Source organism: Coenobita brevimanus, chromosome 41 (assembly GCF_032717465.1).
Source record: "Coenobita brevimanus isolate Jiangsu-jjx chromosome 41, ASM3271746v2, whole genome shotgun sequence".
Classification (NCBI taxonomy): Eukaryota; Metazoa; Arthropoda; class Malacostraca; order Decapoda; family Coenobitidae; genus Coenobita; species Coenobita brevimanus.
In genome coordinates, this window is record NC_136994.1 from 15,175,904 (window position 1) to 15,203,610 (window position 27,707).

A 27,707-nucleotide genomic window follows, 5' to 3' on the forward strand; every position below is an offset into this window, starting at 1 on the left:
TTGGTGACATCATCTCCAGTTTATTCATGCTGCCTTCAGATGAATTTATTCAGCCGAGTTTGAGGGGTTAGGGATAGCTTCGATTAATCCCTTGACTACAAGAGGTCTGGTGCTGGAGCTGCCTGTGATGGCATTAATGAACTGGGTGGTGGAGCTGCCCAGTTACACAGTGTTTTTCAGTTTCCTGGCTGTCCCCTGAAAGGAGGCTGGTGGACTTCAAAAGCAGATTAATTTTGGTCTACAGTGCACTGAACTCAGATTCAGAACATGGGTTGCACCTAGTACTACTCTTGTTACAAGAGGTCTCCTTAAAGCATGATAAAGTCATCCTGTAGCACCAAGAACAACCTAAAAATTGCAGCCTGGAATTGATGGGAATAAGAAGCTGTTTAACTGGATTGCATTTTTGCTTGTGCATTTTTTTCTCAGGATTGATTTTGGAAATGCCGTTTATTTCCCCAGTTTCTCCCTGTAAATATTTGCCATAACTCTGGGTAACGTGCATTTTTTTTTTTCCTTACCGTACTGTAAGTATTTATTATAGTCCTTTATCTTTCACAATAGGAATGTCAGACAATGGCAGTTTGGGATTATTATTATTTTTTTTAAATATGCTTGGTAATATTAGAGAGATACCATTTAACATTTCTTAGTACAGTGTTATTATTTGGTCATTAATATTAGCACATCTTACACATATTATCATCTGTCAATAATGCTTCTTACCACAGACTTTGGATGGTCATGCTTTGTAGGTGATGCAAGTTTCTTTGTGACATCATACTTTAAATAAATAAACATGCTTCTGTATAGTTTGAGCTTTAATCATGTTGCTGGTGGTGGGTTCAGCACAATGCTTTTTTTAACTTTAACTTAGACTTAAATTGATACCTTTCCATCTTAAATGAATGCTGAATTGTAACAGTACACTTAATAATGGTTTATGATGCTAGTCAAGAAGTGCTGTGGAAGGGCTGTAGAGCTGTTGCATTGTCTTATTCTGGCTTTGAGCTGTGTGAAATAAAGTGCAAAAGGGCAAAAATCAAATAAAAAAGTTAAGGTAGAGAGTACAATATGGCAGATTCTGTTCACGTGCAAGAAATTCTAGCAGACAAAGCTGTATCATATGCATTGAATGGCCCTTTCTCCTGCTGGTACACCAAGGAAATTTATTTTTGCTAGCACCCAGTTAACTTGTTCAGCAGAGAGAAATTGTGGCAGACAAAGAATTAAAAATTGCCATGACAAGCCAAATGGTTTCCTCTACACCAGGAAACCATTTACTATGCTGGATGGTAACCATATAACCAAATTTTGGCTCCTGGTGATTTAGTGGGTAATAAAGGTGCTCCAGTTGGATTGAGCCAGTGAAGGTTTATATCCAAGGGATGGTTGGGGTTTATTGCTCCCGTAATGCCACTCAGGGATGAGTGAGGCTGGTCACTCTCATCTTAAATGCCATGACCAACTTTCCTAGCCCCGGGCTCCTACACTCCTCATGGGGCAACGTAGGATTAGGTGATGGATGGATGAATTTTATCTTGGCTAACATCACATGATCTTGTTCATCCAGGAGAATCCTAGCCATGAAAGGTTAAAGAAACTAACAGATCGTGGTGGTGTTGTGGTTAATACTACTACTGGCCCTCTAATGCAAGAGTAAACCGTTACTCCTAGTCCTTCATTTATGCAACAGGTCAACTCTGGAACTGTCTCCCTCTGTCTGTATTTCCTGCTAGCTATGATCTCCAGCCTTTCCAATGCAGTGTGTCCAGGCATCTCAAAATGATTGAATCTTGAATTTGGCTGTCTCTTGCGTCTTGTTTTTCTCTTGGAAGGAACAGTTTGCGGGCTCGTGGCCTTTGGTTCCTTCTTCCTAGCAAAAAAAAAAAAAAAAAAAAAAAAAAAAATCCCATCATTATTATTACTGCTGTATTAGTTTGAGAGGGTCACAGTTTAGAAATGGCACAGTTTATCACTTTCTTGCACTTCAAACAATTTTAGATAATGTTTAACACCTTCAGCATGGTGACGTCCTTTGTATTCTGTTTGTGCTACGTTCAAGTAATTTCAGCAGAGACCTGTTATTGGGAAGGGGTTAGAAAAAAATTTTGTCAATGCCATCACTATAGGAAGTCCATTTCAAGCTGAATAAACTGGCGATGGTTATATGAATTAAATACCATATAATAGATGTCATCATAATGCAGGAGTTCTGACATTTCATGGGAGATATGCATTTATGAAAATGTGAAAACGGTCTTTGCAAGTTCATATCCTGGGGTGAACATCATGTTGACCATTACAGTATGTATTTAGGTATGAGCTGTGTTATAATGACTGGCTTGCACACCTGATATAAATGGGCAGTCTGAGTCATATTTACAGTTAAAAATTAATTAATGTTTTGGTGAATGGAGAGAAGGAATACTATCCATGTATTCCTAGTTTGTCATAAAAGTAGTCTTATGGAATTAAATTAGGATCTAGGAAGCCTCCTTTTTTTGTTTATGGCTATTTAGGTACCGGGGAAGAACCATTTTCTGATTACAGTTTGCTAAAAGTGATTTTAGTGTGAGTTAATTCATGGTATACTGGGAGTATCTTGATCAAGCCTTAGTGGGCTTGTATCAGTGTTATGACCATGGGTCTGGGGAAGAGGTTTGTGTATGTGTATGAAATGTAATGAAATAAGAAAAAGGTGCAAATACCATGAGTTAATCAGTACCCAGTTTGATTGTAATGCGAGCTGTTGGTATATGAGAGTTGAGCGTGCCAATCAATAACATTTTCCATATCATATGGGGGGCCACAGCCTCCAGCATGTGGAGACCAGTAGAGCAATTATTTTCTCATCGTATAAAGTACAACAAGCCTCCAGCACACAGCAACTGTAATCACTGCATTCTGATAATAACATTGTCTCAATATTCGTGGTGATTAGGAGGCAAGCAGAAAGATTGAGAGGGAAGAACTGAAATCAGTTGAAGATTAAAGTGATGAAGCCAACAGTATGTTTGACAAGTGGAGGGTGATAGAATAATTTAGATTTTGCAGTATTGTACAGATCACTTTTATTCAACCATGTGATACTGTTAGTGACAAAAGGATATGGTACACCCATCACCTACCATTATGTTGTAAGTAGGTTAATAGCTCATTTGATAATGGAAGAAAATTGTGTGTGAAACTTCTCTTTCATGATGTACTTGTCATTAACAACCTACACCATTGCTCTAAATCTCCTCACGCTACATGCAGAGTGATGAACTGGATTGAGCACACTGTATGGTGGGGAAGTTAAAGCTCTTTGTAAGTTTTCAGAGCATTTGCATCCAAGGGAAATTTTCAGCAGAGAGATATACTGTGATCATCGTTCATTTATAAAGACTCAGACATACTTTGCATGCATCAGCCTTGTTCACCTAATTATGGCTTCCCATGCTGCTCGAGCCTGGACTAGAAAATGAATACAGTATGTTGAAAAATGAAACAGCATTTGAATGAGAAAACTAAGCACATGTATATATATGTTTGGTTATGTACATAATGTTGCCGTACACAAATTTGTTGGTTTGATCACATAACTTTTTTTTTTTTTTTTTTTTTTTTTTCCCATACCTGTAGTGGTCTATTAATTTTCTTGCTTGCTGATACATCCATGTAAACTGTAACATCATCACAGCATCCTAACTTTAGACAAGCACTCACTTATTTCTACTCCACCATGATTTTTGTTTTTGACACACCTTGGCGCCGCACATCAACTGTAACTTCTGCATTCGTAGGGAGAGTCAAGCTTTGAGAAGGAAGAACTGGAGCGGGTAAGGCTGGCTGGTGGGGGGCGTGGCAGGACAAAGTTTTTACTGTGTGTTTGTGAGCGATTGATTCACACAGGACTGAATCCGTCACTCCCTGTTAAATACTCATCAGTGCTTGACCAGTCTATTGTGATATTTTGATATTGTTAAATTTATCCTTTTTATAATAATTTTTTGCTTGCATATCAGTGTAACTACATTTTTGCAACACCTTTAATGTCTTAGTGTTTTATGGTGTTTATATAATTTAATACTACCGTACACTGTTGTGGCACAGTCTTCCTCCTTCACCAGAGCCAAATACTGTTCTGTGTTTTACTGAAAGTTAAGTGGAGTGAGCTGTGTTGGGACCAGAAATGTTTTTTCATGTGCCCCTTCTATAACTGTGATGTTAAGCTTATAACAACACCTTACTTTCCTTTCTGCAGTTAGCTGTGTCTGCTGCCATATTAATTTGTGCAGCTATCAGCTCTCTGAGGGTGAGATGCATCCTTCATGTAAATAAAATAGTTAAATTTTTGCTGAAGTAAAAACTTAAAAAGTTCATTAAAGGTTGATATTGAACATGACATTGACACAGTAACTTTAATTGGTCATCAGTTACATAAAGTCAGAGTAAAGATATATTGTATTGTGTATTATACATTGTTTTCATAATTTTGTTCAGAGTTTGCTGTACATGTATTGGTAAATTTCTTGTTTTCTGTAACTTTCTCAGTGATTTTTAGAACAGTTAATATTGATTGTTATATTGGCTGTGGGTGAACCTTTACATGTAAAAAGCTTGTCACTTAAAGTAGACAGTTGTGGCAGTTTATATTAGTAAGTCAAGGATGTGTAGTGATTTCCAAATTTTGACTGTTGAATCAGTGTATGTATGGCCCATTTCATTGGGTGCCCTGTTTATAACTTCTCCTACTTTTAGACTTTTCCCTTTTGACTTCTTAATCCTTTCAACATTGAAATTCTTTTTAATGGAACACTGGATTAGGATGATGATGTACTGTACAGTACACGTAAAAAGTTTGTCCTGAGCACAGCCGATGCTGGGTTTATTGGTGACTTAGTGTTGCCCTGATGCTGAAGCTTTATTGCTGCTTTTAAATGCTTCTTTTCTATTAACGTTTGGTTGTTGTTCTGTTCCTTTGGTTTTGTTTTATATACCTATAGTCCAACTACCTACAGTTCAGAAAAATTAAACTTTGTTTGTTATAATGTATGTTTTGTTATGGATTTGGTTTGTATGTTTACCACCTCAGCTTTTTTTCCTGAGAACAATATGTTTAGTTGTATTGGTCATTTCTTGTAGTTTATTTAGTGGTATGAGTTTTTCAGCATATTTTATTTTAAAGTTATCTTCAAAAGTTATCTTACTTAATCCATGTTTGTCATAGTTGTATCCTGTATTCTTTAATTATGGTCTGTGTTTAACTTTTGTGTTGTTTGTGTTCCAAGTATTGTGGTTCATCATTTCGGAGCAGATGTCATGCTCTTGTGGTGTACATCATCTACTGTCTAGTCTCTCCCATGCTGAATTATAACTGTCTCTTAAACTAAGTGTATACTTTGTACTTAAAAGGCATGGGTTCCACCATTAAATATATTCCGTTTCATGTCTGATGCTTTCTTGTTCTATGTCTGTCTGCTCTTAAAACCAGTTGCTGTCGTTTGTACTGTTCATTTGGTTGAGTCCCAAAGGTTAAGAGAATGAACACTTGTCATTTTAGTTGATAGAGCACTCATATGGAGATTTCTCATTAAAGAATTGCATTGTTATGTCTTATAGCTCTTTCATACTGATTAGACCCCTCAGATTAATGACTATATGCTTAACACTTACATTGTGAAGGTGTAGGCAAGCCTGCAAATTTTGACTGACATTTACAGAATGCTCATGGTTTGTAGATGTTATTGGCTAGTTCCTACATTACAGAGTACTGTCATCTGTGATTTATAGAAGCCAGAGATGTACTGTCTTCATCATATGCTTCAGAAAATGTAATAGAAAATTGGAGAAATGCCTTCCCCTTCATGCTTTGACTTTTGTGCATATAGCAATAACAAGAGGTGTTGTGTTTGATATTCCACAAACTCTAGGGGATCAGAGGCTGTGTGGTATGGTGTTGGTGTATTGTTTCTCAGGCATCATCTTGTCTCTTCTGGTACAGCTGTTCCTCGCCTCTTCTTTGTCTCGTCCTGTCTTTAGCAACCTGAGGTAAAGCTGAAATGTTGGAGTAGTTTTCTCACCTCTTGTTCTGCTTTATATGTGTTCATGTTTTCTCTAACCTTTTGCAGTCAGTATCTTGTAATGTTCATTTCTTTCCTGATACACCGTGTTTTCTGTTTCATACAACCTCAGGTAGGATACAGATGTTCCTTACTTAGCACTAACACGTACCATTTATATAGTAAAAAGAGCAAATTATGTGATGTTGATTACGTCTTCCAGAAAATTATGGAAACATGCTAGAATTTTCTTGCTCTCACTGGTATATGCTCAAAGAATGAAGCACATGGAGTGCCCATTGTTTTTTTTTATTGGTTTAGATATTTAAGGGCCAATGCAGGAGTGTAGCTCTTTATGTTGGGAAGTGTTGGATGCTGTATGTAAGCCACATAGGTTTTTTTTTTTTTTTTTTTTTTTTTTTTTTTTTTTTTTTAATACCATACTTAGGGTCTGTGAGATAATGCCCAGTAGATTAGATTAGGTGAACTTTTTTATTTGCCTTGTAAGCTTGAAAGTTTCCAAAGTGATGATGCAGTTTTACACTATGCAGTCCCATTTTGAGGGGCTAAAGCTTTGCGCCTGTTTTGAGGATTTTGTTGGAGCATGTAATATTGTGTAACTGGATGCCCTTCATTGCATAAGCCAGTGGCCCTTGGGTGGAAAGCAAGTGCTTAGCATCGCACTCAGTAGCAAGCACTCTATTTGCCATGGCATATAGATTACATGTTTTATAAACACCAAATGTAACAGAATACTATTGTCGCGGCGCACGACTCTGAGGTTGTCATTATCGTACCCTGGCAACATACCGGTCAAAAGTGCGTCCGATTTCATGTCATATTATACACGAATCATATCATTATGTACGAATATATTATACACGAATATTATTATCCACGAACATATTATACACGAATCACATGTGTCTCATATTATACACGAAATCAGATGCACTTTTGAATGGTAGGTTGCCAGGGCATGATAATAACAACCTCAGAGTCATGCGCCATGACTTTAGTGACTAAAATTACTGTACTGGACAAGCCTTGATATACTCCATACCTTGGTATTCATGTTATTTACACAGGTACTTTACTTACGCTCATATCTTCTCTCACTGAGTTGATATAAATATACTGGTTGCAGTAAACCTTTGATACTGTATTAAACTTCATAGATTATGTATTTTGTGCTTTATAGATGTTGATGTGAAAAAGCCAGTTATTTATCCCTTTAATTGCTGTACTGGCACTCCACACTTAATATGTTGGATGTTGTTGTGGACCCAAACTGTTCATGTCATAGATGTGTGCAGGCGAAATACTGGCTTAGCCCTTTCAGTATTAATATGCCTTATGAATCTCATTAGTGGTACTACTAGAGGATTTTATCAAGATGAAGGGAGTCTTTTTATAGGCAGTAATGGAGGAAGTTTCTAGCTCCTGCACTATTTGAAATACCTTTTGTGGTGAGTAAAATCATGACCAGAAAGAAAAAAATTAATAAGTCTGACATGATACTGAAGGGACTAAGTGAATCAGCTTTTAAATGTTGCATATATTTTGGCTCTTGGATGAAGGGTAAAAAAATATATAAATAGTGAATTATTACTAACATAATGTTAAAAAATAAGCAGTAATTAGCATGTGAAAATATAGACAGTCCTTATTATTTGTCAGAGATGCATTCCAAAATATCACAACATTTTCCATACAATTTTTACTTTTACATTTGGAGAAACTGTTGTGCTGCATAGATCTCTGTGGAATGTCAATAGGCAGTGTGTACATACTGTACTTTGGTGTTGATGATACAAAAAAAAAAAAAAAGTCAGAAAAGGTAACATATCAAAGGATAAATGTTGTTAAATTTATGAGCAGCTTAACTGAATCATTTTAAAATGAGGAGTACTGTTTGTATTTCTCACCGGGACTCTCCAGTGCTTGTCTTCGTATTGTCATACATTACAATATAATGCAGGAAACAGCTTTTTCATGGGTAGTAAATCCAAAGGTGTGAAGAATAGCATGTTAGTAAAAGTACACTGTTTGTAGACTAAGAGCTACCTCCATAGTTGATTATTTACATCTTGGTGAAAGAAATGCCCAACTTGATAAGCATCACTGGGAAGGTATGGAGCTCACTAAAAATTCCTTGAAATCTGTTCTAATAATTCCTATATTTGCCCTCTCACTACTACTACTACTACTACTACTACTACTACTACTACTACTACTACTATTACTACTACTACTACTATTACTACTACTACTACTACTACTACTACTACTACAATAGGCACAGGTGGCTATATTCTTCAGATCACTACCAGGCGATCTTATGCAAGGGTGAGAATTAACTGTCGAGGGGTAATGTTTGATAATTTTAGTAACTTCTAAATTCATTCTTCTTGCCATCCCAGCCAGCAGTTGTGGTGTTCCCTTGCTTATATTTTGCTGTATCTCCTTATATATATATAAATTCAAAGTGGTCCTCTGTATTAGTGTGTCTGTATGCCTTCTAATTGATATACTATACATTCTCTCTCTCTCTCTCTCTCTCCTTTCCTCTTTACTTCAGGTTGTTTTTCTTTTTGTTTGCACAAAATAACACAAAACCACCAAAAACAACCATCTTGTATCCATTAACAGCCTCACACACCCCTAATGATCACGTGGTTGTACATTGGCAGGGAGATGCTCTAAGGAACCTTTTGTTGACGCGCTACTTTGACCAATACCCCTGGTCGAGGAAGGAGGCTGCTGAACTACGAGCCAAGACAACACACAATGCTGGTCCTGGGGGTGAGGCAAAGGACATTTTCTAAATCATTGTTTATTTTTTTCATCTTTGCTACTGCCTTCATCATCGTTATCAGCAAACACTATTACCATTACGACCATTGTCTTTAACTGTCGCAAGTGTCGCAGATGATCATCAGAAATTGAGAGCTTGCCTTCCTTTCATGATGGCAGTTTAACACTTTTGGCCTGGTGTCTATATTTTCTATTTTCATGATCAGTCTTCTTAGTGTAATAGGAAAAGTGTATGGTAGGATACTTATTGACAGAGTTAGGGAAAGAACAGAGGAATTAGTTGGAGAAGAACAGGGAGGCTTTAGGAAGGGGAGAGGTTGTGTAGATCAGATATTCATTCGTATATCTTTAATGGAAAAGTTTCTAGAGAAGGGAAAGAAGTTGTATGCAGCTTTCATGGATTTGGAGAAAGCATTTGACAGGGTGGATAGATAAGGATTGGGAAAGTATTAAGAATATATGGAGTAGATAGGAAGTTGTTGAATGCTGTGAAGAATATGTATGATGGTGCTAAGGCTGCAGTGCATGTGGATGGTGAACTGAGTGAATTTTTCATTTTGAAGGTTGGGTTGAAACAGGGATGTGTCATGTCTCCATGGTTGTTCAATCTGTACATGGATGGGGTAATAAAAGAGGTACAAGGTAGGGCAGTGGATGTTGGAGTGGCCCTGGTGAGAGATGGTGGTGTTTGGAAACTCCCTGTACTGTTGTTTGCAGATGATACTGTGTTGTTGAGTGAAGACGAAGGGGAGCTGCTTGGCTTGGTGAATGAGTTTGGGAGAGTGTGTAAGAAATGGCATCTAAAGGTGAATGTAGGGAAGAGTAAAGTGATGGTATTTGAGAGAGGTGAAGTCAGTGAATGTACAGTGAAGTCGGATGGTCAGGAAATGGAAAATGTGAGTACGTTTAAGTACTTGGGTAGTGTGATAAGTAAGGATGGAAGTTTGGAGGGTGAAGTGCTTGAAAGGGTACAACAAGGAAGAAAGGTTGCTGGTTCTTTGAAAGCAGTGATAAGAAACAGGGAAGTGAGCATGGAAGTGAAAAAGCTACTACATGACAGTATTGTGATACCAACTCTAACGTATGGAAGTGAAGCTTGGACCTTGTTGGAGGGACACAAGTCAAGAGTGAGAGCAGTGGAAATGAGTTATTTAAGAGGAGCCTGTGGAGTCACATGGAGAGACAGGCTGACAAATGAGGATATAAAGGAGCGTTGTGGTGTGGATGTGGATGTGATAGGAAGCATTAGGAGGAACACACTGAGGTGGTTTGGCCATGTGGAGAGGATTGAGGGTGAGAGACTGATGAGGAGAGTGTATGTGAGTGAGATGTGGAGGGGAGAGGGAGAGGGAGGCCGAGGATGAGATGGAGGGATGGGGTGGAGAGGTATATGAGAGAGGGGGGTGTGAGTTGGGAGCAGGGCAGTAAAATGGCGGGGGACAGGACGACGTGGAGACGATTTGTTTGTGGCCACCCCATAGGGGATTGAGGCATCTGGCAGTAGATAGATAGATGATCAGTCTCCCTGTACTATTATGCACAGCATGTGGAAGAGATGAGAAGTCAATAAAAGGTAAGCTAAGGGCAGATGCCATGAAATGCTTAGCCATTGTGTTCATCTCCATAACTTGGTCATTGACCCTGTGGAAAGATTTTCACCCAATATCCTAGAATACAAGGCCACTGCATCATTCAGGTTACCGCAGTTACCTCCCGTAGGTGTTATCCTAAGTGCTCATTTTGCCTACCAACCCATATAGGATGGATGGATACCTGAGTCGAGTGATGCCAGCTGCCTGCACAAGAATTCAAACCTGGGTGCTAACAGGCCAGCAGCTTCGCAGATGACCATGATAGGTCATATTCTTATGGCCTGTGCAGGTTCCTCAGGACCTCTCCCATAGTGCTTTTTTTTTTCTTTGTTTTGTTTTTTACATGGTACAGTGAAGTCTCGAATTTCGATGGACATGCGTATCGAAAAATCGCATCGAAATTCAAATAATCAAAATTTGAATTGAACTTCTTATGGGAAAAATTAGTTTGGGTCCGGGGCCTCCGAACCTCACTACGTAAAATCATGAGTTTTTGCCCACACCCCCTGTGAACTTTATGAACTATAATTGTGGTTAAGTAACTATAGTTCTGCATTGTACAGTATTGGCATACTGTAGTGTAGAATAGGAATTTTTGCCTTGTCAGCAAGGGTGTACTTGGTGTATTTCTGCCTCTTCCTGTATTCCCTTATCTCCTTTGGCTAGGAAGATTTAGAGGTGCCAGGCTGTTCTCGTCCATTACCACTGCTACCAGAAGAACCACTCTTGCTTGCCATCTTGAAACAGGTAAGTTGCAACAAAAATACAACAAAAATACATAGTGAAACTTCAGCGAAATGCACATCAACACGTGGAAGGTACAGGCTGAAACTGCGGCGCTTGGCTGTAGTGGGCAGGACAGTCGCAAGATGGCCGCCGACAACAGAACATCATTTATTCATATGTGAAGCGTACGAAGAAATAACGAGAAATTAAAGGAAAAGAATCAGTAATAGAAATACTAAAACAAAATGAATTACAGGTGGTAGCAAATACAGTGGGCAGAATATTGAAATGAAGAGAAGTAATTATGAAGATAAGGAGCAACATAGAAATGAACAATAGAGACTGAGAGGAAAAAAAAAAATCTTGTTTAAAGACAGGAACTCCCGCATGGAAGTAGGTGCTAACAACAACAACAACAACATCGCCTTACGCATGGCTTGTTTTGGTTGGAGTCGGGCCACGAGAGCATCAAAAAACGCGATTTTTGCATTGAGAGGTGAGATAGGCAGACCACTCAAAAATGCATCAAAATTTGAATCGTCGAAATTTAAACCATCAAAATTCGAGATTTCACTGTACCATATGATCATAGGAAATCTTATGTAAGAGCAGGCGGATTTTGGAATGATTGGCTCAGTGCAGTGCATCAATCTTGGAAAGAAAAGAATCTGTTATTTTACCATATATATATATATATATTTGTGGTAGGTGGTGGCGACCATCATCCACCCACTTGATGTAGTGCTGCCTACTCCTTCCTTAGCCTTTATCATTCTTTTTCTGTGCCTGCCTTCCTCTCTTCCTATTTCTCCCATCTTTCCTGTCACTTCTTGTTGCTTTTCTTTCCTTTACAGGTGGCTTTACATTGAGTGACAAGCCTAATGGTTTCCTGTAAGCCAAGAAACCATTTACAACGCTGGGTGGTAACCATATAACCAAACAATATGTGCTCCCTGTGTGTCAACAAGTGGGTTGGTGGAGAGTTAGTGCCCCTCCCCGTAAAACAACTAACTCAAAGTCAAATGGCCACCCCTTATGGGATTATGGCGTCTGGCAGTAGATAGATAGTATATATATACTAGTCAGATAGATTATTTTCTGGTTAGGAGGGCCGATAGGAGGTTAGTGAGGGATGTTAAAGTTATAGGAAGTGAGGAGTGTGTGCAGCAGCACAGACTATTGATTTGTGATATGGTGCTTAAAGAACAAGTGATGAAAAAGAGGACTTATGTACCTAGGAGGAAAATATGGAAGCTGAAAAACCAAGTAGTAAGGGATGCCTTCTATAGCATGTTGAGGAGAGTGGTGGCTGAACAGGGAGCTGTAGACAGAGGCGTTAATGAACAGTACAGAGCCCTCAAGAACAATTTCTTGAGAGTTACTGATGTAACATGCGGCTGGACAAGAGGACCACCGAGACATAAAGTAACTTGGTGTGGGATGAGGGTGTAGAAGCTGCAATTAAGGAGAAAAGAAGGCTTTTCCGGGAATGGAAGAAGGGTGGTAGCAAAGAGGAATATTTGACTGCCAAGCGTAGGGCTAGAAGAGAGGTAAACAGGGCAAAGTCTGAGTCACAGAGACAATTTTTTGATAACTTAAATCATGGGGAAGGGAAAAATATATTCAGGGTGGCAGGTCAGGTGAAGAGGGATAATCGGGATATCATAGGTGAGCAGTGTGTGAAGAATGATGAAGGAAGGGTAGTGGTGAACAGTGAGGATATTAAAAATGCATGGAGAGAGCATTATAACCGGTTGTTGAATGAGGAGTTTGACTGGGACAGGGAAGGTTTGGAGCCAGCAGATCCAGTGTCTGGCCCTTGGCCTTTGATTGATACTGCTACTGTGAGTGAGGCAATAGGCAGGATGAGGGTGGGAAAGGCAGCAGGTGTGTCTGGGTTGACTGCCGAAATGTTGAAGGCCTCAGGCGATATAGGGGTGAGTTTAGTCACTGACCTGATAAATAGGATTATTTATGAGTGTGTTGTCCCAGATGATTGGCTGAAGAGTGTAATTGTAAATGTGTATAAAGGGAAGGGTGATGCCCTGGAAAGAGGAAATTATAGAAGTATAAAGCTTTTAGATCAGATAATGAAGGTAATGGAGAGAGTTTTAGAAGGTATGATTAGAGAAAGAGTGAATATTGATGAGATGCGGTTTGGGTTCATGCCAGGTAGGGGGACCACTGATGCCATATTCATTGTGCGACAGCTTCAGGAAAAATATATTGGTAGGAGAAGGGATCTTTATTTTGTTTTTGTTGATTTGGAAAAGGCCTTTGACAGAAGTGGGCAATAAGAAAGCTTGGCTTGGAGGAGTGGCTGGTTAGGGAGGTTATGGCCATGTATGTGGGTGCTCACACCCAGGTGAGAGTGAATGGAGATTTGAGCGATGAGTTTTCCGTGAATGTTGGTGTGCATCAGGGGTCAGTCTTGAGTCCCATGTTGTTTATCATGGTACTTGAAGCTCTTTCATGTGACTTTAGAAACGGACTCCCGTGGGAGTTGTTGTATGCTGATGATTTGGTGTTGATTGCAGAGAATGAAAGGGAGGTGGAGGAAAGGTTTAGGAAGTGGAGAGATGGTATGGGGCAAAAGGGTTTAAGGGTAAATGCAGATAAAATAAAAGTGATGATATCTAGGGTTGGTGGCGGTACTGTCAAAGATGAGGGAGAGTGGCCATGTGCAGTTTGCCACAAGGGCGTGGGAAGTAATTCCATTTTGTGTGGTGTGTGTGATAAATGTGTGCATAAGAGACGTAGTGGTATCAGAGGTAGACTGCGAGATAATGCTGATTTTATGTGTACGGCATGCCGGGGTGAGCAGGTGGAGATTGTCAGACGTGAAAGGATTGAACTTGCTGGTGAATCTCTTGAGTGTGTGGAAGAGTTTTGTTATTTGGGAGACATGTTGTGTGCTGGAGGTGGGGCTGGAGCTAGTTCTGTGGCTAGGTTGAGAAGTGGTTGGAAGAAGTTCAGGGAGCTCTTGCCTCTCCTGACATTGAGAGGGCTCTCCCTACGTGCTAAGGGGTCTTTGTATGCAGCATGTGTTAGGAGTGTAATGCTGTATGGCAGTGAGACCTGGGCAGTGAAGGAGGAAGACATTCGTCGGCTCAGACGTACAGAAATTACAATGATTAGGTGGATGTGCAATGCGTCCCTGCGTCCAAGGCCTGGAGGGGCTGGGTTTACAATGGAAGAGTTGAGAGGTAGGATGGGTCTGGAGTGTATTGGTGTTGTGATGAGGAGAGGTAGATTGAGGTGGTTTGGACATGTGGAGAGGATGGGGGATGATAATTGGGTGAGGAAGGTGAGAAGTGTTAATATTGGGGGTGGGGTTATGAGGGGTAGACCGAGAAAGACATGGGACGAGGTCATTAAGTGTGACCTTAGGGTTAAGGGACTGAACAGGGAGGCTGCAATGGATCGTGCAGCATGGAGAGCCGCCATTATGTGACCAAGGCCAACACATGCAAGCATGTTGGAGCCTTTAAAAATGAAACGAAACGATATATATATATATATATATATATATATATATATATATATACACACACAGTACATAGCAAAAGTTAATAATATTAACATCCCATATGTGGACATATACTAGTAAAGAAGATGTGGTTAAAAAATTTATGCCAGTGAGAACACAATGCTTGATTGGTCTCTCACACCCTACCTTCTGACTACGACAGATGTGGTACAAAGACGCTCGGGCAAGTCATTGGCAGAGGTGCAATGTGACCTGGCCAAGAAGGGTGCGGCAGTGCTGGTGGTGGAGCTGGTGATGAAGAGCCAGAACAGACACCGCATCTTTGTGGAGGCTGTTGAGCTGGGCATTGCACTGCTGGAGGGAGGCAACAGAGAGATTCAGGATATGCTGTACAACAAACTTAAAGGCAGCGACAAGTGCCAAAACTTCTTTAAGGTATGTATTTGGTTTTACTTATGTATTTATGTTTTTTATTACAGTTTTATTTATATATTTTTATTTACGACATGTTTTGCAACAAATTCAAGGGCAATGACAAGTGCCAAAGTTTCTTTAGGTATGTTTTTAACCCCTCCAGCCAGAGGACATATATTTTATTCTTCCTACCAGCGGACATTTGTTTGTCAGTTTAGGGGAGATGTTTTGTGGGGAAACAATTAACCTCTTAACCTAGATGACCTTTTTTTTCTTTCTTTCTTTCTTGTTACTATCACAAAGTTGTATTATTTGGCTCATGAGATTTTTTTTTTTAATTAATGAAAGGGATTAGATGGAGATTTCTTGAACTTCGTTATATTGGAGATCATTCCTAATGTTATTAAAATTATCTAGCACTAGACTGACTAAAGCAAAAAAGTAAATCACAAGAATGATTTTATAATGCAGGCTATAAATGACCTGCATTATAAAATTTGATGTCTCTCCAGATCGGAATATAATTATCTGGCAGTTATTGTAAGAATAAATTAAGAAATATATCATTATGAAGGAGCTACAGGACAAATATGATATTTCTCCATGTTTCAATATTTTGATATGGTTCTATTTTGAAAGCATGCATAATCAGTGAATGGATCTGTGGCCAGTTTCACAGGGTATTTTATACTATGTTGACAGCCTCTGTTGCCCCTTTTTTATTATTATTATTATTATTATTATTATTTCATCTGTTTTACTTATTTATTTATTTATTGTATTTATTTATTTATTTTTATTTTATTATTCTTCCTGTCTGATCTCCATAATAGCGGGTGACGATTATTATAGGAGACCTCAGGCTACTCTGGCCTCATTCATTTCCTAACCTATTAAGCACTCCTTTTTGGGAATGTGTTTTTACTGTGTTGTTGATGGTTTTTCTGTTTTTATGCTTTTTCCTAGTTTCTGGATCCTTCCTTAGTGGGAAAAATAGTTGTGAAAGGGGTGATTATAATGATGATGATGATGATGATGATGATTTTTTTTTTTTTAACAGGTTTTCGACAACAAGATGGAGGAGGCACAGCAGGAGATTCGTAACACTGTTACCGTCAACACATCAGACCTTAGTGCCAAAACATCGGATGATAAAGATACACAAAAGGACAGCGATAAGATGAACAGGAAGAGAGGTGAGGAAGAGAGAGAGAGAGAGAGTTATAAGGAGTTACATGAAGTTAGTATCTCAGTGACATTGTGGTCCATACCAAGAGACACATTGCATACCTAATACACATACATTCTATTGTGTGTAATATCCTGTCTAAATTTGTCTCAGATTACTCTCTTGTTGTCCTATTTACAACATCCACAGGGAGTCATTCCATACTGAATTGATCTTGTACATGTAAAAGTTTTCACATACCTGGGGGGGGGGAGGGGATATATTAGAAGACTTGTGGAACTTGAGACGGCAATAGAAATATAAGTTATTTACAGTGTATGTTTATATTTTTTGTAAATTTGTGTACTGCTGCAGTTCTTTTATTTTTAATATTATTTTGTTCCTGAACCTTGCTTATGCAGTTTATTAGTGGGAAAAACGATGATGATGATAATTTGCATTCAGAGTTAAACTACATCTTAATTTCATGTGCATACTGTATATATAATTGTTCTTGGTGACACATATTGCCAACCACAGAATTAGGAACCTATTACTTGGGCTGGGTAGTCCAGATTTACTTTCTTGCCCTTGAGTTTCAGACCATAGTATGGGTATTTGTATGTATAGCATATAGCTTTTTTTTTTTTTTTTCTGTTAATTGCATATTGGCTAAAACATTATTATACTAAAATTCATATTTGTAGAGGGTAAAATAAAGGTATTGATAGATGCCTGGTGGTCTAGTGGATAAAGATGCTCAAACTGGATGAAGCTCAGAATGGATTTAAATCCAAAGTGTGGGTTAATTGCTATCACAGTGTCACTCAGGGTAACGTGACTTGTCATTCTTGCTTTATTTGTCTTGACTGAGTAGCCAAGCTTCAGTCCCTTATGCACTAGATTGGGCATTAACTGTGTAACACTGTGTGTTTGATAGCACTGACAATTATTTATTCAAATTTTTGGTAGGAAACTATGGTAATAATGTGACTTCCCAGAGCTCACTGGTTAACAGAAGTGTGCTGGTTAATATGACCTATGTCATGTGTTGTGTTTGCTTCAGGCCTGAGAGCCACAGCCATGCGACTGGCAGTGGCCAAGCGAGCGTCTGACTTGATATCCGCTAGCATGAAGAGAGAGTCATTCACTGGCCCTGCATTGCGCAGAACAAACTCCGAACCCAGTCAGTCCCAGGAGATGAAACCACAGAGCTCTCATGTGGATTCATCTTGTAGTTTGATTAACCTTAAAACAGCAGCTGATCCCCTTAGAACAGAAGCTGATCCCCTAAATACAACTAGTAGTGTTCCTGATAATTCCCCAGCTGAAGGTTGTGGCAGTGTAGATAATATACAGTGTCATGATGTTGCTTCTGATACCACCAGTAACTTTCAGCAAAGTCCCAGTAAAGATGGTGAGACTGTTGATGAAAATAATGGTTCCCTGATTACAGAAACACTAGTTGGTAAAGAAGTAGGAAATGCAGAAGACAGTACAGCTAACTCAAATGTAGATTTGAATGTATCTAGTGCCAGTCCTGGAGTTTCACAGAGCCCTAATAATAATGGTATTAGACTTAAGCGGCGTCACAAGGCAGTTGCAGCATTGTTTGACACCGACGGTAGTTCCCATAACTCCACGCCAGCAGACTCTCCAATCATTGATCTACGATCAACGCCATTTTTCCCATCTTCCTCCCTGACCCACTCCCCTCTGCGCCCTGTATCCCCAACAGGTCATAAACCCAATGGACTGGTTATGAATGACGAGATACGGGAGGAACTGTCAGCCGCTGCCTCAGTCACCTCCCAGGCCTACTCTAACATCAGGGCTGGCAACACAGGTCAGTCAACACAACTTTCGTTTCTTGTTGTGAAGATTACATACCATTATTTGGAGGTGTATAGCTGTTCGTCATCCATAATTAAATAAGGACATTCAGACCATGTGTTTATCTTCTCAGTTTAAAATAAGACATACTGAAGTCAACTATGTATCATCCATTTTTGCAGTAATGCAGTACATTCACATCATTTGTTATCATGCATATTTAAAGCCAGACATTCATTTGTTCATCATCTTCATAAAACTTAACACTGAGGCAACTATTTATCACTCATATTGAAAAGTAAACTTTCAAGTCAGTGTTTTTATCATCCATACTTATTAACTAGACATTCAGGTTAGCTCTTCATCATTCATATTTAAAATTAAAATTACAAGTCAGTTGTTCATGATTCATAGTTAGAATTGGTCTTTGTAAGTCTGTTGTCTATCAGTCAACTTGAAAAGTGGACATATAAATATCATGTCATTCTGAAAACTAGACATTATGGTTCATGGAAATGAATAATGTAAATGTGTCATTTTCAGCATCCATTATGTTCCTGAGATAGCAATTCAGTATTTTGTGCTTGAGGTTAAGTCAAGATAAGTGACAAATTAAAGCTACGCAAGAATTCAGGGTGCAGTTTAGAATCAGAGTGGCTTGAATGATAAGTGAATGAAAGTGAGGCTCATATCCTAGGATGCCATTATACCTTCTAGTAGTTTTGCAGTTTCCTGTTTCTGTTTCTGGATTTTGCCCACTTCTTTGAGAAACTAGAGTTTGGACATTGTTGATGTTCATTCAAGATTATGTATTTCATTTTAGCACAGAAATAATTGTCCCCTGGTGTTGTGGTGCTTAGAGTGCCCCAGTCAGAGAAACAGTCTTGCATAGATTCAGTCATCATGAGGTGATTGATGATGTTCTAATTAAGGGAAGTAGGTTAGTCATCTACTCATAAATGTACTGGACTGTGGTAGCATAGCTTCAGACATCACAACTCAAAGGAGGTTATTGGGATTGGCTGTTACTGTTATGAAAATGATGTGATAAATAAATGATTAATAATAGTACACTGTAGTAATAGTGTTAATAATCTGGTCTCCTGTATCCTGAGATCAGTGGTTGGTAAGGCTAGGGATTTGTAAGGAGACCAAGATTACTGGATGGAGTATGTGTGTTGGAGCATATGGTTTAATGAATTGACAGTACCTGGCAGGTGTATGAGAAGCGCATCTGTAAAGAAAAATACTGAAAAAAAAAGTGCTGATGGTTAAACCTGTTAAGTGAAGCTAGGATTCTTGTGGCCTAGATAATATATGAATGATTGTGTGGCTCATTTCACTGGGTGTGCTGTCGATAGTTCTCGTGCTGTATTTTCGTGCTTCCTCTTTTCTCGTTTTCTAGACTTTACTTTACCCCATCATTTATTGGAAAAAAGGTGATGGTGATGATGATGATAGTAATGATAGCCATGTGTGGTGTGTTGGTGCAGGTGAGGATGGTAGTGGTGTGCTGGGTCTGGGTCACATGGATGATGGTGATGGGCATGGTCGTGGAAGCAAGGGGGAGGGGGCTGGAGTAGACAACCCTAAACTGCCACCCAAGATTGCAGTCATGGAGCCAGTACTACGCTTCCTCCAGCTCCTCTGTGAAAATCATAACCTTTACCTCCAGGTCAGTAGGGTTTGCTTCTTTATAGGTGAGTAAAGCTCCAAGGAGGATTGCTTAGGGGGTTGCATGTGATTATAAATCATCATATAAAGGAATACTGCCTGTTTCTGTGTGTGTCATTAAAGTAACTAAAAGAGACAAGTAAAACACAAAAACCTCTTGTTCCTGTAATGACATAGTGATGTGACAGCTTCACCACTCAATGTGTGTGGTGCAAACAGCTTCATGGTTTTTTCATCACAGAAGGGAGAAATTGAACAGGAAGTTCATACCTCTGATGCAGTTACCATGAAAATGATAATTTAAAAAAAAAAAAAAAAAAAAAAAAAATGAAGGGATCTGGTAGATAATGAAGATTATAACAGCTGTTTCTTACTTTTCACCATAACCATCACCCCCAACAGAACTTCCTGAGAAACCAGAAGAGTAAAACCAACTACAGTCTGGTAAGCAAGACGCTGATGTTCCTGGACTGTATCTGTGGCTCAACTACCGGTGGCTTGGGTTTGTTAGGTCTGTACATCAACGAACATAACGTTTCCCTCATCAACCAGACCCTGGAGACATTGACTGAGTACTGCCAGGGACCATGCCATGAGAACCAGAACTGTATAGGTGAGTTATTGTACTATTGTTGAATTTTTTTGTAGTGTTAGAATGGACAAGTTTTATCGTGGGGTCTCCTCGGTCTGTACATCAGCAAACATAAAGGCTCCATCATCAACCAGACTCTTGTGACACAGAGTGAGTACTTTCAGGGACAGTGCCAAGAGATCCAGAATTGTATAGGTGTGTTACTGTACTGTTATTGAACTTTGTATGTTGTTTAAATACCTAATGGTATGCAGAAAATCTTTACAAAAAGCTGCCTTCCTTAACTTTTTTTTAATAAGAGTAATTCCAGAAATATTGCTTGTTCCTTTCTTATCTCTAAAACTCTTCTGGAAGTTTCCCCTCATAACAGTGCCAGTTGCATAAAACAAACCATGATATTTTGAAACACATTCTCAATTTATAATGGGGACACCCTGTAATGTTAGCCTCATATCAGTTATTGTAATATCTCCTTTATCAATTAGACCTCCAAGACAGTGACTGAGTACTGCCAAAGACAATCCTATGGTACTGTAACCAGAATTGTACAGGGTCCCTCCTCTGGGTGTTTTCTCAGGTGTTGTGGAGATATCCCAGTTATTGTATCAGTGTGTATCCACCATCATTATTCATTTCCTGCTCCCACTGACCCTCCCACACTCACACCCACACCAGCAGACAAAGCAGTGCATATAGCATGTAAAGTAACATCAGATGAGTTTCTGGTGGAGTGTTATTTTGTGTGGGTTGAGTATTTGGTGTTGGACTATTTTATGTTCCAAAATATCATACATATGCCCATATAATTGGTACTGTAAATTGGGGACAGTGGCAAATGAGTTAGCAGTGGAATGCTTATGTACAAAAGAAATTATTGAAGAGTTTAAGTACCATTTTGCCCACACATAACGTGGGAGAAGGTTAGAGCAAGAGAAGGATGAGGTGGTGAGGTAGGGTGGAGAGGTATATGATTGAGGGAAGTGTGACCTGGAGAACAGGCAGCTTGATCACAAAGGACAGGTTGACTTGAGGGTGATTTGTTTGTGGCCATATCTCCCAGGCATAAGGTGTCTGGCTGTAGATAGATAGAGACAACAGACAGACAGACAATTGGACAGATAGGTAGTAGGTAGATAGATAGATTGATGGATGGATAGATAGACAAACAGGTAGGTAGGTAGGTCAATATATGCATGCATGGATAGAGATAAGCAGAGAGACAAACATCTTTGACGTTAAGTCAGAACTGACTTTCACCTTTATTCAGCGACTCATGAATCCAACAGCCTGCACATCATTAATGCGCTTATCCTGAATGTCATCAACCTTCTGGCCAGATCCTGCATGAAATAGAGAGGCAGATAGATAAGTAGGTAGATAGATACAGTGAATAGACAGACAGATATACATACAGGTGGATACAGGGGAGAGATAGACAGACATTGTGGACTTGAAATGGCAACTTACTCTCCCTTATTTAGCAACACATGAGTCCAACGGCCTGCACATCATCACGGCGCTTATCCTGAGTGACATCAACCCCCTAGCCAAGACCCGTATGGACCTGGTGCTGGAGCTCAAGAACAATGCCTCAAAGCTGCTCCTGGCCATCATGGAGTCCCGCGCTGACTCTGAGAATGCCGAGCGCATCCTTCACAGCATGCACATAGACCAGCTGGTGAGTCAGAGGAAATTGCCCATCCATCCATCCAGTCCATTTCTGTCCCACCAGGAGCATAGGGGCCTGGGGATAGGCTACTCAGTCTTGGTATTTAAGGGAAGAGTGAAGGAATTGTTCATACCAGGGGAAAAATGTTTGGTGGTGGTAGCATTAGAAAGGAAACTGTAGAGGGATGGCTTCCTTATTTCCCAAAAGGAAGATGGTGGACTGCAGGAGAAGGACAGCCACAGCCTCTAGTTCACTGGGTTCACATTCAGAAGAGCTTGGGGTTGCAAGAACAAGTCTTAAAGGATAGAGTGACTGGCAGTTGTGTGCTATTAAAGTTGTGTATCCCCAGTCTTTTTGGTTGAGTAGACCCATTAACTACAGGCAAGCAACTGTCCTCGCAGTGCCATCCCATACAGTGAACCAATGTTCCAGTGCGTTAGACAGCATCTTGCCACAGTGAGAGTTTGGAGGTTTGGTTCTTGGATGGATGCTGCATTTGCATCTCTCCACCCAGTAATAGGAGCACCATAGTAGGCACCATATCACTGTGTTATTATGTCTGCTTAGCTATGGAAAAGGATGCATTAAGTGACTGAGGTGTCCGTCTATGCATCGGCAACACTATTATGGCCGTGGTTTCTCCTGAACCCATTGATGGATTTCCTCTAAACTTTTGCCAGTGATGCAGTATGGGGAGATGATGAACTGATTAGGTCACCTGGGTGAAGGGGTCAAAGGTGAAGGTCATATGGGTCGACACAATTTATCCTTGTGGGCATGATATTTCCTGAACCCCTTGATGGATTTCGACCAAACTTTTGTTTGTGATAGAATATGAAAGGATGATGAACTTTTTAGGTCAGCAAAGTCAAGGGGTCAAAGGTCAAGGTCATATGGGTGTGGGCACAATATCTCCTGAACCCCACAACAGATTTTGACCAAACTTTTGTCGGTGATATAGTATGAAGAAACAATGACCTGAATAGGTCAGCAAAGTCAAGAGGTCAAAGGTCAAGGTCATATGAGTGTGGGCACGATAACTCCTGAACCCCACAACAGATTTTGACCAAACTTTTGTCAGTGATATAGTATGAAGAAACAATGACCTGAGTAAAGGTCAAGGTCATATGGGTGTGGGCTCAGTATCTGCTGAATCCCTTGACAAATTTCAGTCAGACTTGTCAGTACTTATGCAGTATTAAGAACAATGAACTGATTAGGTCAGCAAGGTCAAAGGTCAAGGTTATATGGGGTCAGCTTAGTTTATCTTTAGTCTCAGTTCATCCCAAAATTAACCCTGTCATGGAGGTCGTATGGCAGGTCCTTGTGCAAGGCTTGGTGTTGATAGTTCAGGGTCCAAGTTCTCAGCATTTCATTTAACCCTTTGAGATTCCGATGACGCATTTCCACGTCATATCAAATCCAGCCTCAGAGATTCCAGTGATGAGTTTATGCGTCATTTGAAGATACGGTAAAACCTTTATGTAACGGACTTCAGTAGACCGGAATTCACTTTTATTGGAATGGAGGAGCTACTGAATTAAATTCTTATACAGTATATTGGAAAAAGTCAGGTAAAGCCAGAAGTAGTCCGGGCTGCCTGACCACTTCAGCTGTGTTCACCACAATAAGGTAAATAATAGACATGTTTATCAGTGTACAGTACAGTATTAGTATATATATTATACCATTTGATTATTGTAGTGAATGTATAGTACACCCACTGCAAAAACCTTGATATTCTCCTATATTTAGCTTGAAAACTTCAATATAACATAACTCTAATATAGGCAAAAACGTCACTTTAAAGTGACGTTTTCGCCTATCAGAGTTAATATTTTTGACCTTTCTTCTTCACTCAAGTACTTTACAGGCATCTTGGAATGTGTCAGGTGAAAAAATAACGCTAGTAAGACGTAGGGAAGAAACTGAGAATTTATGCAGCAGGAGCATCAACAACATACACCCTCCCTTGACGAGAGCTCAGCGAGCACTGGCAAATTTCATGCATCAGTGAGTCTGGGAATGTCCAGGGTGTTGCCAGATGTACATTAACAGCCAGATCAACTCAGGAGATGGTTGGAGTTAAGCCTACCTTAATGTGTTTTTCATAGGTCTCAGAGGGGTGATGGGATCAAGTTTTTTTGTGGAGGGTGTACAGTACAGTGCTGCAGTGGTAGTGAAAACAGTTTAAAAACCATTGGTGCGATCTGGACTAATTTCTGATATATCAGAATAAGTCTGGGTTAGCAGGGTTAAGTCCAAATGTCGCTTTTATGGGAACTTCACATTTTTTGGAGTGGCTTAAGCCCCAATTAGTCCGTTATTGTGAGGTTTTACTGTACTTTTGTAAAATATTTGCTATAAATCGCATTTATGTGTCATAACAAAGAGACTCATGCATGATGTCACGAAATGCTTGTTCTTTGCGTGGCGGGCAGTAGTTTTGTAGTTTTGCGTGGTTTAAGCCAGATTTACATAGCTTTATTCGCCTTTTTTTTTTTTTTTTTTTCCCCCCTCCTCCAATATATTTCTATGGCAAGGCATAAAATGTTTGGCTTCCTCCTAAGTTAATTTATCATTTTGACTTTTTATTTTCTTTGTTTTCCTTTTTTGAACATACAGTGATAAAGTACAACTATTCATCTTTAAAATTACACCAAAACCAACATTCTGTCATGAAAAACATATTTACACAGAGCAATCAAAGAGAAATATTGCAGTGCGAAGATGTGGGTCAATGCGAAAGCAGCTGACTCTAGCACAGACATAATCTGTCAGGCCCAGAAACCTGGTAGGGCTAATTATTTAATTACTACCTAACATTGAAAATGGTTTCTTGGGTTACAGAAAATCATCAGGCATGTCACTCTAGTGGAGCCACCTGAATTGGAAGAGAAAATAATAAAAGGAAACAGGAAGGATGTAAGAAGTAGGAATAGGGGAGGGGCAGATGCATGAAAAGAATGATAAAGATGAAGGAAGAAGTGGGGAGCACTACATCAAGTGAGTGGATGATGGTCAGCTCCATCTACCACCAGTTGTATGTAAAGTACAGTAATCCCTTGATTATCTGGATGCTCCGTATCTGGATGTTAGGCCTTGACTGCATTATTTCTGTATCCAGATTTCTTTGTCCATATCTGAACGTAAAAGTTCCGACATCAGCAGTTGGGCAGCCTACAAATTTAAAAAAATTGGTTGGGTGGCTGGCCAGCCTCTCTGGTAACACACGGGTAATAGACCAAACCCACATACTGAGCAGAAATGGCTGTCTGGCTCCCTACCAAATGGTCGAAGTCCCCTGGCTGTCCCTATCACTTGGAAATTTCCGCCAGCACGTGAGTAATAACGGCCAGTAACCCACAAGCTGAGGAAAGTGGCTGTCTGGCTCCCTGCTGAATGGTCAAAGTCCCCAGGTTGCCCAGATCACTCGGAAAGTTCCGTCAGCACTTGAGTAATACAGACCCGTAACCTTCAAGCTGAGCAAAATGACCGTCTGGCTCCCTACCGAATGGTCAAAGTCTCTCAGCCACCCTTGCTTCTCACTTCCCCATCCCTCCTCCATCCCCCTCCACGCTTAGCACTGCCAGGCGTGTCTCCCTTCCCGTCCCCCCGCCTTCCCCTTCCCCTGCTCAGCACACTGCCTCTCCCACCATCTCTGCATCGCCGCCAGTGAGTTTTTTAGTGTTTGGCAATTTAATTGAAAACTATTGGTTGTATCAAAATTCCAAAAACACCACGAGAAAGCTCATAAAATTCTGCATCTAGACATATGCCTAGCTCTTGCATCGTGCAGGCTGAATTTTGCAGTAGGATGTTGGGATGTTATTTAAAGCAATTTTTGCTCTTGAACAAGTTTATTCGTACTGCATTTTGTAATTTTACTCATCAGTTTTGTGTGTTTTTGTTAGCTTATCTTATAAACACCATTAAAGATGATGGTATACATTATACACCAACATAACCAATTTTCGGGGGCAAATTTGGCCGTGGAAATGTCTGTCTTTGTGCCGAGGGAGCAGCCATAGCTGGGTTCTCCACTCTCTTGGTGTCCGAGAAACTCATTGAAATCTTACAGTCAATAGGGTTAAAAAAATTTTTGCAACCACCAACTTCATTGATTTTTTGTGGATTTTTGTTGTTTATGCTTTGTTTTCTTAGTGTCAACCATTGTAGTGGATATTCCCATGTGTGTTTTGATGTCTGCATACAGAAAGACTGAAGAAGACTGACACAATTAGGAGGGGTACTGTACATACAGTTTGAGTACAAGCGCTCATGGGCCCTTTGGGCCCCTTGCAATTGCTCCTGTAGAGGGCTCTCGCGTTTATGTGCTGCTCTAGTGTAATGTTGTCTCTTTGAATTTTTGCAGCTATCCAATTGAATGTGTTATTTGCTGCTTCGGGAATGGAACCCAAGTTGTCCAAACATAAGTCCGAAATACTTTAGTTGCACCTGTGGGAAAAAATTCTTCGGAGATCCTATGCCGGGCACCAGGAGCAGCATTTTTTTGGTCAAAATGTGATCGCTCATTAAATATAGTAAAAGCTTTTCAATCGTGATGGGAACAAGTTTTTTCACATCAGCGAGTTTTTTGCAATCTCTGTGCCAATTTTGGTGCGATTTGAATGTGTAGGTTTGGCTGCCCAAAATACACACACACACACACACACACACACACACACACACACACACACACACACACACACACACACACACATTTGGGAGATGGTAAATACAAACTGTGGAGAAAAGACAGAAAAGAAAAAAAGGGAGGAGGAGTGATGATAGCAGTGAAGAACAACATAAATGTAGATACTGTGGAAATGGGAGAAGGCAGGGCTGAAGTGATATATATGAAATTAGAAACTGGAGAGAATGTTAAGAGAGATATGGCGGTAGTGTATGTTCCCCCAAAGACGAGAGCATGGAAGGATGACGAATACCATGAGATGTTGTCAGATATGGCTAGCTACTTGCAAAAAATAATTGAGAAGAGCAATAATATAATTTTGGTGGGTGACTTTAATTGTAAAGAGGTGAACTGGGAGGAATGGTACTCGGGAGGCGGTGAGGATTCGTGGGGCACTATGTTATTAAATATAATAATGAATAATGTGATGACGCAATGGGTCAAAGAAGAGATACGGTTTCGAGGTGAGGACACACCAGCAAGGTTAGATTTACTGTTCACCAAAGAACCCGATGTAATAGAATCATTGGAATATCTCTGTCCTTTGGGAAAAAGTGATCACGTGGTCATTGAGTTCCAGATGTTAATAGGAAACATCGAGCCAAGAGACGAGCTTCATAGACAGGGAAGATACAACTTTGGGAAAGCAAATTTTACAGGATTGAGAAACTTTTTTGAAAATGCGGATTGGAGAAAATTCAGAGAAACAAGAGAGATACAGAGGAAGTGGGATATTTTTCTAGACCTCTATAATTTGGGAGTGGAAAAATTTGTACCAAGAGTAAGAGGGAAAGAAAACAGGAAAAAGGAGTGGTTTAATAGAAGGTGTATGATAGCAAAAAAAGAGAGAGATAAGGCGTGGAACAATTGGAGAAAGAGAGGTAACGACAGAACAAAGGAAGAATATAAAAGAACAAGAAATTAATACACAAGAATACGTAGAGAAGAAGAAAGGAATTTTGAAAAAGGTATAATTGACAAATGCAAGG

The 27,707-nt window shown here is 39.8% G+C and overlaps 1 protein-coding gene across 1 annotated transcript in view; it reads left to right on the forward strand.

The window, feature by feature from the left end:
- Window positions 1-27,707, forward strand: part of Itpr (Inositol 1,4,5,-trisphosphate receptor) — a 365,063-nt gene that overhangs the window by 302,305 nt on the left and 35,051 nt on the right. The window contains exons 38-44 of the mRNA XM_080270492.1: window positions 8,741-8,852; window positions 14,875-15,107; window positions 16,147-16,282; window positions 17,993-18,100; window positions 19,581-19,762; window positions 20,164-20,374; window positions 21,835-22,031. Coding sequence (XP_080126618.1) covers window positions 8,741-8,852; window positions 14,875-15,107; window positions 16,147-16,282; window positions 17,993-18,100; window positions 19,581-19,762; window positions 20,164-20,374; window positions 21,835-22,031 — 1,179 coding nt within the window. The remainder of the gene's footprint in view (window positions 1-8,740; window positions 8,853-14,874; window positions 15,108-16,146; window positions 16,283-17,992; window positions 18,101-19,580; window positions 19,763-20,163; window positions 20,375-21,834; window positions 22,032-27,707) is intronic.